The sequence below is a fragment of the Schistocerca serialis genome, chromosome 1, assembly GCF_023864345.2.
Source record: "Schistocerca serialis cubense isolate TAMUIC-IGC-003099 chromosome 1, iqSchSeri2.2, whole genome shotgun sequence".
NCBI classification, from domain to species: Eukaryota; Metazoa; Arthropoda; class Insecta; order Orthoptera; family Acrididae; genus Schistocerca; species Schistocerca serialis.
Genome location: NC_064638.1, coordinates 883717317 through 883734789, shown reverse-complemented (window position 1 = coordinate 883734789; position 17473 = coordinate 883717317). Strand labels below are relative to the sequence as shown.

General features: G+C 37.1%; 1 protein-coding gene across 3 annotated transcripts in view; it reads right to left on the bottom strand.

Annotated features, from left to right (window-relative positions):
- The window catches only part of LOC126410937 (cell division cycle and apoptosis regulator protein 1-like), a 259834-nt gene that overhangs the window by 66209 nt on the left and 176152 nt on the right, over positions 1–17473 (bottom strand). For all 3 annotated transcript variants that reach the window (XM_050081326.1, XM_050081328.1, XM_050081327.1), the window contains exons 11-12: positions 7364–7586; positions 5644–5718 (exon numbers count right to left, since the gene is read on the bottom strand). In XM_050081326.1, coding sequence (XP_049937283.1) covers positions 5644–5718; positions 7364–7586 — 298 coding nt within the window. The remainder of the gene's footprint in view (positions 1–5643; positions 5719–7363; positions 7587–17473) is intronic.

Below are 17473 nucleotides of genomic sequence, written 5' to 3'. Positions count from 1 at the left end.
CAACAATGTAACAATATATGAGTGTATGGATTTTGGTTATATAACCAGGATGCACATTTCAATGATGATTAGCAGTAGTAGAATTATGCAGGTAGAAATTTTAACCATTGTGACAAAAGGAGAAATATATTCAACTACTTGACAAAACATGTTCGGATGTGGAAGACTGAGTTATAATTCATAATGGTTGGTTTATCTATGCATCTATTTTGATGCCATTATAAATAACAGATTTGTTTGGTATTTTGGAATGTTGTGAAAAGTAAAGGAGGCAGATAAAATATCTATAATAGTAATGTTAAGCAAAATCAAAAAAGTAAATAAAAATATAGCCTCTGCACAGATTAAAATCATATAAGTTAATTTTCAAAAAAGTTTAAATGACAGAAAAAAAATGCAAAAGCCTCTGGGAATTTTCTGGCTTTACTTTTCAATTAGTAGCTGGTGAATCTGCAGCTAAGAAGTCAATTGTTGAAGTGGCATTATCAAAAACAGAATTGGCAGCTATCTGCAATCTATTGTGTGTAGATAATGGGATGAAAAATGAAATGAATAACTATATTTGTTCTTATTTCTCCAAAAGAGATAAGCTTGACTTGAAAATTAATGATGACATTGAACATGAAGAGGATGATGATGATGATGCAATCCAAAAGGATAGCAATAAAAAGATGTGTTTACTGGAAAAGAGGATGGGGTAAAAAAACACAATTTTCATCACATGCATAGGATCAACGCAAATTTTCTCTGTTGTTTCACGATGTTGATGGTGCTCTTACGTCATTTAGTGGCAGTTACGGATACTCAGTTAAAAAGTGGATCCCTGCCTTCAAGGAAACAGCATTTGTAATTAACTGGACCAACTGAAATGCTTACTTTCATAAAAAAAAAATGCTTGCATTGGTTAAGCTTTTTACACAGCATGAGAAGGGTCTCAACATCATGGGCTGCACTGAAGAAAGCTTTGGAAGAAGAATTTGATGTGAAGACAAATGCTGCAGAGACCCACAAACTGCTGTCTTGATGAAAGAAGAACCAGGAAGTGTCTATTCAAGAACATTGTCTCAGAACGAAAGAGAGTGCCAGCTGTGCTGATACTGTCAATGACTTTTAGTTCCACTATGTGCCTGATGGGATACAAGATGATTCAGGAACAAAATTTCTACTTTATAACAGTGAAGATATGAAGGAGTTTCAGGAAAGAAATGAGGTATCATGAAAGAGCTGTGAAGTCACTGCTGAAAAGGCAGTAAGTCACAACAGCAAAAATTTTGGAAATTCTAGTAACATGCTGAAACTGCTATTCTTCTTCTTCTTCTTCTTCTTTAATTCCTTTATGCTTTCAAGTGTCAGGATAATCCCACTCTATCCACTTCTTCCATTCCCTTCTATTCACGCACAATATCTTCATTTCCTCGCCATTTTCCCAGCTTCTCCACCTTGTTTTCCCATACAGTGTGGGGTCTTCCTCATCCAGCTGCTTCCTGCACACACATTTCAAATACTTGTTTAGCTTTTCTTTTCTCTCCCATTCTCGTAACATGACCATGCCACCTCAACTGAGGCTGCTCAGCCGCCACACTCACTGCTTTCTTCTGCTGTGTCTCTTCTCTAATTCTTTCATTCCTAACTCAATCTCTTTTTGTCTTTCCCATCACTTCCTTCATAAACTTTATTTCTGTGGTAGTAACCACATTTAGTAGTTCCTCTTGTAGTGCTAAACTTTTCATGCTATGCACTGTAACTGATACCATAATTGCATAATAAATTTGCATTTTAGTTTTCATATTTATCTCTTTCTTCCATAATACTGTGTTGATCATTTGATTAGATGCTGTCCTATGCAAGTGATATAGTACCACTAACTGATATACATGAAAGATTTCAGCAGGGCATAGTGGAATGGTATGAAGAAGATGAGAAGAGAAAAGGAATGACAGTGAGTGCAGATAAAACCGAAGTAATGTGCATTTCAAAACAGATCTGACAGAAAGAACATCTCCATATACTATGTAATGGAAAGCCTCTTGAAAAGCAGACAACTATGAATATCTTGGTACTATACTAAATAGTGACGGGAGAATAGAACCAAGAAAGCAGTCTCAGCATGCTATCAGGTGACAGCTATAAACTCTAGTAACAAACACACTAAAACTGCAGCATAGGGTCCAAACAGAAAGTGTTTCAATTCTGGAGCCAGTAGCCAATGGTCAAGTGACCGCATGCGTAACGGCAAAGGATGTAGATGCTTCAACTGCAATGAGTTGGACACTCTAGTGTGAAAGGGGACGCAAAATCAGATAAGTGGCAAAAGCTGTGCATTTCACACATTTATTTACTTACACTTATGTATATACTCTGACTCCTGGAATTCCCTTTGTCTTAAAGTAAAATCACATGCTTTACATAAATTCACTTTGAAAACTTAGGTACCAATACTTGATGTAAAAGTTAAACGTGTTTGTAAAATGTTAACTTTCACAGCTGGAATTGTCACAATTAATAAAATATTCTGCGCTATATGCTGTGGTTGAAGGTATTGCACTTTAAAACCTACAATAATTGAAGCCAATTCCTTTGTGAATAATGTCAGAGAAACTTCTAGTGTACTAGCATTTGCTGTAAGTGTAAGATTCACACACGAATGTTCTCCATCAAAATTGCCAACCCTGAGCTCTCTCCTGTACTGTTGAAAATTAAGCACAGGCTTCACTTTCTTTCACTGGAAGCAACTATCTTCATTGTCATTACTGCTGTTCGTCACACTTTTGGAAGGTGAAAGGGTGCAACAACAAACCCAGATGGGCACGAATCACAATTGGGTACCTTGTCCTTACTTTCGCACAAAGGAGAAAGGAACTCACTCTCACTACTGCTTCCCATAAGACTGCTTTCTATTGCCTCAGGCTATGGCCCTACTGAAACCGGGAAAACAGCCAACAGATGCCAAAAATTTCCAACCCATATCACTCTTATGTCATCTATACAAAGTTTTAGAGAGAATGATCATCAATCGAATCTCGGACCAAGTCAATCAAACACTGATCAGAGAACAATCTGGGTTCTGCCCTGGGAGGTCGTGTTGTGGACAGATCTTGAACCTGACACAACACATAGAGGATGGATATGAATGTGGGAAGATCACCGGCGTCACCTTTGTGGATCTTACTGCTGCATATGACACCATTACAGGATGAGAGGAAAATGTTAACAAAGATCTATGCCATCACGAAAGACTTCCACCTAACACAGTTTATAAGACGCCTGCTACAAAACAGATGTTTCTTTGTTAATCTACAAAACAAGAGGAGCCGGAGGAGGGCAAAGAGAAATGGTATCCCCCAAGTAAGTGTGCTAGACCCACTGCTGTTTAATATTTACACTAATGACCAGCAAGTTAATTCTGTCACAAGATCTTTCATTTATGCAGATGACACAGCACTTGCCGCGCAAGGTAGAACTTATGAGGAAGTGGAAGAAAAACTCACAATAAGTCTTGAGGTATTATCTAACTACTACAATAGCAACTACCTGAAGCCCAACCCCTCCAAAACACAAGTGTGTGCAATCAACTTACGGAACGGAGAGGCACTGAGGAGACTGAGAATAACCTGGAGAGGTCAACAGCTAACCCACTGTGACACCCGAAAGTACCTTGAAGTGAAGTTGGATCAGTCCCTCACCTTCAAGAACCCCTGTACACATACAAAAATGAAAGTCAGTGCGAGGCAACATCTGGGGAGCACACCCACAGGTCCTCCGCACATCTGCCCTCACTTTGTGCTTCTCCACTGCTGAATATGCAGTTTCTGTATGGCAGAACTCCAGCCATGCCAAAAAGGTAAATATTGCCCTAAATGAAACAGGATGAATTGTAACCGGCTGCTTGCGGGCAACCCCTGTTGATAAAATCTACCACCTCATGGGCGTAGCACCTCCAGACATTCGAAGGAGAACAGCAACTGAAGCGGAAAGAAAGAAGCATGAGACGGATCAGAGACACCCCCTGTTTGGATGCGAAAATCAAACACCAAGACTCAAGTGGAGAAAAAGTTTTCTCTGGACAACGCAACCAATCCAAACATCACCTGCAGACTGTAGGATACAACTTTGGCATAGCTCATCATGAGAGAAATATTGGGACAACCCCAAGGAAGAACTTGCTACAGGTCATCATCTCCCATACACGACATGGAAGTTACTCAATAGACTGAGAAACTGGAGTATTTCGGTGTAAAGAGAACATGAAGAAATGGGGATACATCTCAGGGGATGAACTATGTGAGTGTGGTGAACCTGAAGACCATCACCACCTACTCAACTGCAGGAAACTGTCGGAACGTGTGTCCACGGACGATCTGACTATCACCAATGATAAGGCAGTCTGTGCAGTGGAATTCTGAGCAGTACATGGAATATAAATATGCACATATTCTCTGTAATACTTGTAATATATTAAATATGCACATATTCTCTGTAATACTTGTAATATATATGTATGATATGCTATGAATGATAAATCATATTTAATATGTTATGTTCTGGACACGTATAAATAAATAAAAATTGCTTCAAGAGACAGCACATAGTTACACATCTCACATCATCAAGGACAACAGTTTAAAATAAACCATGAAACTGACAAAGTGCTGCTCTGAAATAATGTTTCTGCTATGTATGAGGCAAATAGAGGAACCAAGGCAGTCCTACAAAACGCTTTTAGTACAGCATGTGACACCACATAAAAAAGTGGCAAGCATTTTTCAAAGAAGACTTTGAAACATATGTTTCCGATTTTAGCAGCGGTTGTCACATATATACATTATTAGCACTTGCAATGCAGGTAATGTGTCATTATATGCAGATAGCAATTAAAGAAGTACTGATAACAAATAAACTGAAGTTCGCTAGTATTTATGAGGATGAATCAATAACTAAGTTAGTAAGGAAAATAGAACAGAGTTTCCCAAACTGGGTTCCACAGAGCACTGGTGTTTTGCGGTAAGTGAGTACGCGCTTGGCAAAAAACTATTAAGAACATGGCAGTTCTTTTTTTAAGACTTTTGATAATACTAATTATTTTATTATAATTTCTGTGTTATTAGTTATGACTTAAAATTGAAGTAATCAGTACATAAAATAAGATTCTCTCTCTCTCTCTCTCTAACCTTCAGAACATACAAGGTGTTCCAACAGAACACCAGGATGCTCTAAGTACTCTGTCAGAGGAAAAGTTTGGGGACCTCGACCCCTGACACAGGATATTGAATAATTTCACCTTGCAAGAACAACACACTTTCTGTGAGGCATTTTATATTGCTCTATCATCCCTGTACCCTCATTACTGTTCCCAACTACATCAAAGTAGTGGGTTTCAAATTATTTTGCAAAAGTTTTTGAGATTTAAAAACCAAGTTCCCAGTCACAATCCACTACCAGTTATCTAACTATTAACTGTATACATCTATCTACATTACAGTACAAGATACAATTTTGGAAATCCATGCAGACAGCATCTACTTTCACAATTAAAAAATTAGCGCTTAGGCTTGAAAGTAAACTGTAACATTATATGTTACGGTAAGAGAACAAATCATCACCACTGTTATCTGTATCCCATGCAGGGAATGAATTTTAACTTACCTTCATTGTTTTTGGGTCAAGTTCCGAAAAATGTGTTGGTTCTCTTTTGACATCTTGTGTTTCTTCACCAACTTCCTGCAATTAAGTACTGTATGTTTTAATTCATTCTTGCATCTGGGATTCTAGCACAGCACTACTGCAGGACTGGATTAATGGTGTGAGCAGGGAGAAACAAAAAAGCTAAAAAGCACTGATTGGGCAAATGAATAAAACTCAAAAAGTGAAGAAAAGAAGTGTCAGCAATTTAAAAAAAATAAAAAAATAATAAAAAAAAAAGGTTTACTTATGCCAGCATCTATCATATGCTGTCAGTTGCCACCTGAGAGACTGAACTCTCAAAACAGCATTTTTCAAAGAAATGGCACTGCCTTACTGAAACAGCATACAACTGCTGCACGATATGTAGTTAGAAAATGCTGTGTAAGAATTCAGTATCTCTTGAAATAATAAACAGATGACAAGTTAAAAGGGAACAGCCAACTGCTCTAATCCTCTAATAATGGCACAACACCATAATTAGGCAGCAGTTAATAAATAAAACTTACGACGAGAACATACACATCTGGAACATTCTGTGAATTCCTTACATCACTCGAAGCTCTTGCACCTGCACAGCTGGAATCCGCCAATTGGTTGGTCATCTTCTGTTACCTACAGCTCCACCTCCAGGAGTATCACACAATGAAAACAGATCCTCCATACAGGAGTTGCTTCCCTACTACGCACATGAACTGCAGCAATCTGTAACGCTCTGTTGGCTGTCTATCACACAATAAACTCCTTGGGGTACAGATCTTGTGGTTGAAGATGAGAATGTCACGGCTTCACCAGTGATGGGGAACCAACTATGTCAAATAGTTTGCAGTTTTGTCACAACAGGATGAGACTGTCAGCAGGTCTGAAGCCTGTAGGTCTTTCCCTATTTTGATTATATGTTTACATGTACATCTAGTTAAACTCAGTCAAAATAAATATTTAAATAAATAAATAAAAACTTGCTAGTCCATATTCAGAAACAGCTGATACGTATGTGGACTGTCTGCATGCACATTATGCACTTGTTCAACTGGTTACAAATGAAATGATCACTCAATGAAATAACACAACACCATTAATAATGACGTCTAATTTCCTCTCATGTAACGTACATAGCCTTCAAGGAAGTTAAGAGTATTATTGGTTGACTATTAGAATAACATAAACAAACACGAATTAATTTCACAGCTATAAGTAAAACCATCATGTGACTTTCCACAAAATTGTGATGTCACCACTACAAGAGCACACCCTGCAAATGGGCTGAATACAGAATTGTACCCAATTTATGGCTTACTTTGTTCTTAGCATAACGAAATGAGCAGTGTAATACGAAAAGGGAAGAGGAGTGCGAAGAATATAGTGAATGCACATTATTTTAATGTGATTATTTTTCTACAAGCTGACAGTCCCTATAAAGTACAAACAAAAAAAAAATAAAAAAAAAGAACATATGAGTTAAAAGCAGATCATCTGTAAAACAACGACATAAAGGTTTGGACATAATGTTTCCCCAAAATGCTGGCTCCACCTCGATCCGCTGTCACATGACTCATTCCACACTGTGCTGCCTGATAAAGAAAAACAAGATATGGTATACATTATGTTTCCAGAATGGACACAACACTCGAGGCAAGGAACAAGGGGAAGAGAAAGAGAGAAAATATAGGGTTGATTGCTGTGCCTTTTCATCGCCCGTAGCGCCGTTGGCCGCGTCTTGGTCAGCCTTCTGCTTGCGTTCCAGTTGCTTCTTGTAGTTGAGATGCAAGCCATCCCATTCAAGACGGGTTGGCACACAGCTCCAAACATCTGGGAGAAATAGTACCACTGTTTCAACCCGCGCCGCCACCGTTCGACCCTTGTGCGTGGTCTCTCCGCGTCGGTAGTAAATCTCCAGGAACCGATACCTGTGAGGGCCAAAGTAACCCTCTAATTAAAAACAACAAATGCCCATACAGGCCAACTGATATCACCGTAAATAGTGGGCAATACCAGCAAGATGACACTTGCATGGCATTTCTGACATAGCAAGAAGCAAATAATGTTACTTGCATCCCTCACAGAATTTTTTTCCTGTGACACCTGGAGCTAGAAACTGAATAACTTCTACATAGCCAGAAGAAACGATACCGGTACAAAAATTTGGAAGCTTTCTGAAAAAAATAAGTAGTGCCTGGAAAAACAGAAAATAATGTTAAATTTCTGAGCAGCAGCTTACCTCAGGTTGCACATTCTGCAGTGTCCGTACTTTCCCAGAATACATTCAGTTTCAATACGACAAAATGGAGGGATTACAATGTATGGCTTATCAGTACAAAACAATTACAGAATACTTACTTGTTGTAATCACTAGCAGGAACAAATTAGGTGCTTTTCAGACACTGAAATGCTAAGTGGACTAAATAAATCAGTATCACTCACCATAAAACCAAATACAATAGATAAGACAAAGAAAGGTCTTGCATGAATTCATTTTAGAGTAAATAATCAAAACTAACACTTGAAGAAAGGTGAACATATTCTGTGTGTATGAGAAAGTGATGTCTTAATGTTCTAATATATCAACAGAGGAAACACTGGTTTCAGATAGAAAAGTAAAGGGAGAATTTATATTTAAACTCCTTAGACATTTTATGTTATGCCATATCCTTAAGAATACTGCAGATATAATGCTGTGATGTAAAGAGTGATAACAACACGGTTACACTGTAGTATTAACACATCATTTGGAAACTTTGCTATCATCCTTTTATCATCTCCTGGTAAAGACTAATAGCTCTCATTATATCTATCAATGTCAGTGTTTCATGTTGCAAGTCTAATATGATATAAGAGATTATCAAGGAGTGTGCTGCTGCAATTTATTTCTTTAATAAATGTGTTCTATGATTTCCTTTTAAATACAGGCTTCATTTTTTGTAGATTAGTGTACTGGTTTTCCTGAGACTTCCAACTTTTTTTGTTCTGTCATAATGCACTCAGATTTTTTCCTTACCTCTTTTGAGACCCATCCACTCAAGGACTTTTCACAAACTTCATATGAGTGTGGATCAGTTCATCTTGTTTTCCTCCTCAAGACTTTGACTCATAACTACACTTGCCACATTAGCTGTTCAGTTATCATGTCAGTCAATGTAGGGAGGAACACAAGAACAACAGTCCCAAAATCTGTGCAAAGGTCAGAGAAATGTTTAATTACAGATGCTATTTGTAAATTAAAGATACAATGAATAACAGGAAAATAAGGAGAAAATTGTATTATCACTGAACAGTGCAACTGAAATTGTTTAAGAAAGAAACAAATGTGAAGAGTGTGATTTCGTTAAATGTAAATAGTACGAACAGCAACCTCATCCTACTTTGGACCAGCCAAGGTCATTATTGATTCCATACATGAAAAAAACCCTCTGTAAACAGAACACAGCTAATACAGCACTGTTTCTGTTTACTGTGCTTTGCAACTAATTACTGATTCTCTAAAGCAGCTTGCAGAGCACAAATGTAGGTGTAGATTCAAATGTTTCTGGCTACATTTGAAATTTATCTGATCTTTCTTAACAAAGATTTGTTCTTGATTATCGTTAAAGTACAATGTTAAGACAAATTAAAAATGACCTGTTTTGTATCCCAAAAGCTACTCCTCCAAGATGGGATTTACTGAACATTACACCAAAAGACTGTATTAATGATAACTGACAATTGTTATTTTCAGTGAAACTTCCATAAATAATAAAGTAAGCAGAGGAAACATAAGACACTGTAAAGGGACGGAGCCAGGAGTCCTGAAAAGAGGTATATTAAAAACAGGAAGAACAGGAAAGGGGAAGAGACAAGGAAAATAAAAACCTGACCACAGGCAGGTTAAAGGTCACATTTGCCAACGTGTAGCCTATATTGTTCATCAACGCCAAAGTCAAGCTGTGTATGACAACGCTGAAGACTATGGACCTGTATATTTGATTTTACTCTTACATTCTCCATTTTTTTTCTGTTTCTCTGTATGAGAACTACATGAGGTTCAATGTATACATGCTTTTATATGTGTTTACACAAGTCCTCTACTTCACTTGATGAACATTTACTACAAATAAAAATGGCTGCAAAGAAAATAGTACTTGTTACAGGCATCTTTAGAATAAGTAATACCCCTCAGGCCTTCACTTGCTAGTATCAGCCATATTGGCAACAGATACAGTGCTATAGTAACAGTCAAATGTGTTAAAATGACATATTATTTCATTATCACATGGAAAACCACTATTTTACATTGTCATACTGATAACAATATTTGTTAGTGTGCAATAAATTTTGTCATCATTTGTATCTTACAACTGAAACAGAACTGGTCCTGTTCATATTTCATTCTTCATTCTTGAATTCCATGATGTCTTAAAGAACCCTGACTCGTTTGCTTCACATTATCCTTGAACGCATTGCATTGTCTACATACACGTATCTATTGTTCTCCTACCTTCTAACGTCCTTCCCCATCCTCTCTTTCACTGCAAAACTGAATGAATGTACATGCAACACATTCTATTTGTTGACTATAACAATGATTGAAGGATACACAAAAGCAAACATGTAACAGTGGTAATGTTACTCTGGTACTGTGCAACAATGCTCTCTTTCACTCAGATGAACTAATGCAATCTGGGCCAAACATTACAATCTCAATACTACTGGGGTCAAGTAACATCCTTAGTTAAGTAGCTTAACTGGATTCCTTAACTATGTTTTGACCTGTTCTTCAATCTGTTACACATGTCATGCACATATATTAATTTCATTGATGCACTATTATGAAATAAAGCAGAATGACTCAATTTTGCACTGTGACTCTTATGAGACACTGAGCAGTCTGCCTTGGTCCTAACTACTTGAAAGCTACTGTTAAAGTTAAGTAATAACTACCAACTGTTAAATTCTGAAAAAATGACACAGAAATGAAATAATACCATTTAGAATAAGAAGCATCCACTACCTAAGACTGAATCTTTATTACAACCTTTTTATTTTTATTTTATTTTTTTAAATTTCTCTGCGTATGGCAACAAGTAACAGCATTATATCCAAACTGATTACGTGAAATCAAAACATCTATTTCACAAAGGTTTTAATGTACCCTGTAGGAATTCACTTCTTGCTAGAATACGAATGTCATGCCTATAAGGAAACTCTGAGTTGATGCCTTACTGGAAAGGAAGTCTGTTCACAAGTGGGATTTACAATGTATCTAAGAGAAGTGGCTTTTTCATAAGGTGGTTGCATTCCACAGATTGGTCTCCATCTAAATAAACTTACTGTTGGAAAGACTTACACAACAGGAGAAAGAACATTTAAAAAGAAAGAGGTAATATTATGAAGGCCCGACAATTATTAGAGAAGGATTTTCTATTGTGAATAAAAACATGCAAAACCAAGATTTAAAGACATGGGAAGAAATGGAAACAAGATCACTACAAACTTTTTGAAGTGAACTTATCGCCAAAGTACTCCACTGTATGGTAGACTACATTACAGTTGATACAAACTCTTACTCTTTCAGTGTTCCATTTTGGTTTGCACTATTTTATGTCCAGTTTAAACATACATTTGGATCTTCTACCTTTCCTAACTTCCTTTAATTAAACCAGTTCTTGAACTGAACTGTACATGCACAAAATGACTGACATCATTCGTATGGAATATGTTCTTTCAGACAGATTAACTATCCTATCACCCTCAGTTATACTGAACTACTTTGACCACTCTTGGTACTTATGAACACCCTAAGTGGTAAACATAGGGAACCCAAACGCCACTGACGGACTGCTAGAGGTTTATCAGAATGGTTTAGTAAGTTTTTTACATTAGCCTTGTTACAGAGTAATTATTCAAGTTTATTACCCATTTACGTTTGTCACTGTTTCGCATTGGGAATATCTGTACACAGTACAAATATCTCAACAAAGATAGAAAGTCAGTTGTCAGCTGCACAAGAAAAGCTTTATTTACTTCACTTTACTGGGTTTTATAGTTTACACAGTCATCTTCAGAAGTGAAACAGGCTCAAATAATTGGAAAGACAATGTCAAAATAAGAATCGGGCAGCAGTGTCCTGACTGAGATGCAAGTAGCGTGTTTTGCATCTTGTGTAGACCGAGAGACAGAGATTATATGAGTCTATCTTACTTCTGAAGATGGGAGTTTAAACTGTCTATACCAGTCAAGTGAACTACACAAAGGTTTTCTTATGCAGCTGACGACTGACTTATGATCTTTGTTGAAATATTCTGCAGCTGCTGAACTACAGCTATAAAAAAAATCACAATACATTTAAGCTGGAATGTGAGTCATATTTTCACTGAATCATGGTGGAAAATCCTCTTGCATTTACATTCTCATACATGCACCATGTGCTGCTCAGCACAATATCTGCCTGTGTACAACTAGCACAGCCGCAAACAGAATCCACGATGCTGTATGGGTGCATTTTACTTATAAATACAAAACACATTCTGTATTATGTGCAACCGTACTAATGTGCAAGTATTTTAAGTGCAACCGATTAAAGAGAACACCTGAAAAATCGCATCTACGCTCTGTTCCTTCCAAATGCAAGTCCAGTGCTTTAAATACTGCACCGTTATGTTTTGAAGCCTGTAACAAGACAGTTTTCCAAAACTAATACAAGGCTGTGAGTGCCTCCATACCTACCCTTTATCAGTTTGGCTTTTCCAAGTTCTGTCTGCTGGCTCTTTGCCTTCTTAAGAACTTCCACAACAGCTTGTCTGTGCAGCTTACTACTGGATTATGGCCTATGCATAACCTTTCATACTCAATTATTTTTTGTGTATCATTCTCTTATATCAAACTTGAGATTACATGAGCACTTTTTGTCAAGTTTTGCTGTCTGCCATGGTGATTCTTCATCTTTTGAAGAGTACTACCTCTGCTAGTGAGTACCATTACATACTTTTTATAACAATTCACCCTGACTGTTTTGTATGCAAAATTATACCAAAGTCACTACCATGTACTGACAAAAATCTCATCTCTGAGCTTCTATTCATTTTTTATCCTCTGTCTTAATGACCAGAGATCACAACCATGGAACCAAGGAGAGGTTATGGGACCAGGTAATGTTTTGTCATTTTTAGGAACATACCTCACATTGTTCCCAAAAAGCATCTGAATATATCCATTTATAAATTTTTGAGATAGAACTGCTGGCCAACGAAGTATTTAGTAATGACATAATACAAGTTCCTTCCTCGTGGACGAGACAGGGATAAGTTGTGGGAACTTTCAAAGAAAAAAGATAGTGCAATTATGAACTTAGAGATGATATGAAAGAAACACTATGGAGGAATGAGAATCACTGTTAATGATGTACACGTGTTTTCAGTAAGTTCTGCTGATGATCAGTCATTCTAGAATGAGATGAATGTGATCTTGAGTTCATGATATGATGTTTAATCAGGAATATGACAAACGTGGACTACAGATGAGTCTAACATAATCCGAATATCTGGTGGTGAATAGTGACACTAGATTAGAAATATGCATCAACGATGGAGCAGTTATCAGACAGTACAAAAAACTAATACCTAGATGCATATATTGACAAACGTGCATTGACTAATACGGAAGTAAAATTAAGAATACTATAAAGCATAAAATTGTAATAGAGTTCATGAATTCTTTTTGGTGAGACAGGAACATTTCTAACAACAATAAGATGAGAGTGGATAAGCTGATAGTTGGATCTGTCCTATATTATGGATCAGAACGATGAATTTTAAATGCTGACCTCTAAAGAAGACTGACAGCTCTGGAATATCAAGGATCAATATAAAACTGATGATGAAGTAAGAGGTAGAATAAGGGAAAATGAAACAGATATAGATAGGATTGAAAGAAAATCGTTTTAAGTGGTGGTGACATTTGCTGAGAATTCCAGATTATCAGTGGCCAAAGAAAATGTTTGAACCAAAACTACCTGGCAGACGTAAATGCAGCAGACCATGACATTCTTGGAAACAGCACTTCAACGAAGTAATCAGTTAAGTGGCAATTCCCATATAATATGGTGGAAGTTGACAAAAGTTTTCTGAGGGTGAACAACATATTTGGTTCTGCAAGTTGCTATGCCTTTGATATTATAGAATTTACCAGTATGCTGTTGGAGCAGGTAATAGTGGGTGTGTGCAAGGGCCAGGTTAGCAGGAATGATTGAAGGGGAGGAAAACTTTGGGTAGGGATAATGGTCTGGGAATGTCATCTGGTTTGACTAGTATGTTACGGAGGTTAGTGGTGCAAGAGAAATGGGTGGTGAGGATAGGATATCAGGGAGAGATGATCTTATTACAGATGATGATGATAGTGATTATGATGAGGTTTTGTGGGCCCATGACAGCAGTCTTCAGCGCCCGTACTAAAATGTAGCGAGACGAGTATGGGTGACTATCATAAAATTACTAAAATGAGAACTGCAAATAAAAACATGAAAAAATCCTGGAAAGCTGAACACAAACACACACACAAATAAACAATAAAAATCATGTTGTCAAATCTAACACACAGTAAAATAAGGAAAAAGCAGTAGAAATAATAAAAGAAGACAGCAGAAACATGTGGCTGGTTGCTCGAAGAAAAGGATTTGAGCTAGCCACTCTTCAACACATTAAAATCGCCATGCCTAAAGCTTAGGCTAGAGTCCAGTCACATCACAATATTTTAAATATTGTGTGTGTGTGTGTGGGGGGGGGGGGGGGGGGGGGCGTGCGTGTGTGGTGAGTGGGGTTACGATGTTTGGGGAGAACTTGTGTACTGTCTCCAGTGGTCACAGGTTCCTTTCACTGCCGTAACCCACCACATGCGTATGGTCATATTTTGTAAACAAATATGGCATATCAATTCTGATAAGTCTTAGGTATATTGTAGAGGGACCTGTCCTAAGTACCTGGCCAATGGCGTTTAATGTGATGGCCTCCATATCCAAGAGAAATACAGGTTAAAGTTTTTTGTGTACTTCCTATATCTGTAACATTTGTCATGTTTTGACCAAGTGTGCATAGCGTAGTGGCTAAGGTTCATGGCTACCACGCTGGCAGTACATGTTCAACTCCAGAGCACCTACTTTTTTTATCATATATAATATCATTAAATACCATACATCATGCCAAGTTATTTAAAAGTAATAATTTTTGCCATTGTTAATTTCATTAACAAATCTATTATTACAGCAAACTTTCTCAAATGTGTATTTTGTTTATTACTGAAGATTGTTCTTTCTTTGATCAACTTTTATGCGAACCATGCATATTTGATCAATTCCTGTGAAAACAGGTGAACTAAATTGATATAGAATTAAAGAATGTACTTTTCTGGAATCTCTATATAGTTTGCAGCAAGTCAGGAACATTTCGAATTGTTTTCATGAAAATTTTAACCTGGCAGGGGCTGGCAAAGTGGAGTACATTTGGGCGGTATAATTTCTACGTTGCTGGTGCACATTTCTCTTCCATCTCCAACAATTTGATCGCACAGTGCCTGATCAGTCTGCCTTTCCCACAAATCAATATGGTAAACAAGATTTTCTTGTTCCACTTATGGAAGAAAGACAGAGTTTAAAAAATCTTTGTACAGCACTTTAATGAACTTCCCTGATTTTGTGCAGGTCACAATTACATTGTTTAATTTATGAGTGAACTTGTCAATTCTTTATTGAACAATCCGACCAAACTTCCTGAATGATTCTTGCATGCATATGAAAACACAAGAGAGTATCTTTCCTGTTGCAATTGTAGTATATTCTGCTGTGAAGGATGGTCTAATCTTTTTCACAACTTTTATGAGTACAGGTATGGATTTCACTCCTTTTCCACAAGGGATCTATTGTACATAGATTGGTATTGGCAGCCATTTTGTTCAGTATTAATTATATAGCTGAGGTCAAAATTAGAGATGAGTATTTTTGTCTGTATCTGGGATTCTTCTGCAGCTGCTAATGCTTTGTCCATCACTGCACATTCTTTAGAGCTGTCCAAATATTTGAATTACAAATGGGATCCACATTTGAAGAAAGAGTGCTGTAATGGTTGATTTATTAATCAAATCACTATGGCAGAAATGACTATTTTAATTATATCCTACATGATGAAAAGAAGAAGAAGAAGAAGTACTTGAGCAGCATGTGAACACATACTTCCAGTGTGGTAGCTGTGGACTGTACTCACTGTGCTACACTTGCTTGGTCGAAACGTAATAAACATTATGAATACAGGAGGTACAACATCCCTGAGATTCATCAAAATCTCTGATCAACAAGTTTGATAGTCACCTTGTAAGAATTTTAAAATACTGAGTGTTTTCAGGGCGTGTGTTTCCAGGTCCCTACCACAGATCCAGGGATGAGAATATCTATGAAAGTATTATGAAAAGGACAGATTGCTACTCACTATATAGTGGAAATGTTAAGCAGGAGATAGTCAAAACACAAAGAGTGTTAACAACTAAGCATTTCTTCCAAATATACAAGACATATGTACATTCATGCAAATGCAACTCAAACTTACATAACACGCACACATGTACGCACACGCGCGCCCACACACACACACACACACACACACACACACACACACACACACACACACACAGGCAAAGAGAGAGAGAGAGAGAGAGAGAGAGAGAGAGAGAGAGAGAGAGAGAGAGCCCTGTTTTGTTAATTTTTATTTTATCTTCAAATTAGCAGTTCCATTTTTTACACATATTATTTTATTTCTCTCTTATACTTCCTACAGCATGCACAAAATCTACACTCTAGCCATGGATCATAGCAAAGACTAAGGAAATTGACAATGAGAAAATAAAATTTCATCCAGGGAATATCAACACTCATTCAGGGGATATCAACACTCATGCTGATGATAAACTCATTGCAAATGAAATGACAGCCATATAAAAAGAAAGTAAATATTCTTTATCAGAGCACAGACGTGCACTCACCCCCTCCCCCTTTTCTACTATAGATCTTTTATTTTCAACCAGTTCTTTTATTTTTATTTCCATTTGTGCTTCTCTAACTTACAACTCTCTTCCTTCGCTTGTTTTTCTTTCCTCCCTACTTGCACCATGGCCTTCCCTTTTTATTGTGTGTGAATTTATCCGTGTTTTCTTTCATCACTGGGGGCTGTTTCACAGCTCCTACTCCCCTACAGTTGCTTATCCCTGTTTATTGCTTCATTTATCTTTTTACTTTCCATACATCCTCCAAAAATCGTTTTCTACTTACCAAATACCATTTTTTCTAGAAAACAAGTTAGTTGTGTGTGTGTGTGTGTGTGTGTGTGTGTGTGTGTGTGTGTGTGTGTGTGTGTGAGAGAGAGAGAGAGAGAGAGAGAGAGAGAGAGAGAGAGAGAGAGAGAGAGACCTGCAATCGTCGTTAACTATTAGTTCCATTTTGGTCATATGCAGTTTTCATGCAAACCTGTACTTTCTGATTACATCACCAATGTCAGTGAGTTTCTATCAATTTAGTACCTTTTTTATTCTAGTCAAAATAGGTCCTACGGCAAAGGCTGGCATCATTCCACAAGAATTTCTCGATAAATATGTTACTGATCATCTCACTTTTTGTTGTTGCTGCTGTTAATTTTGTTTATTTAAATAATTAATCCTGCCATTGCCTCCAGGCCATCAATTCACATATTTTTGTTTCTTCTCCTTTACTATGTTTTCACTCTTGCTAAATTCTTGCATTCAATTGAGTTGAATGACCCCAAAATTATTTTATAAAATCCACCAT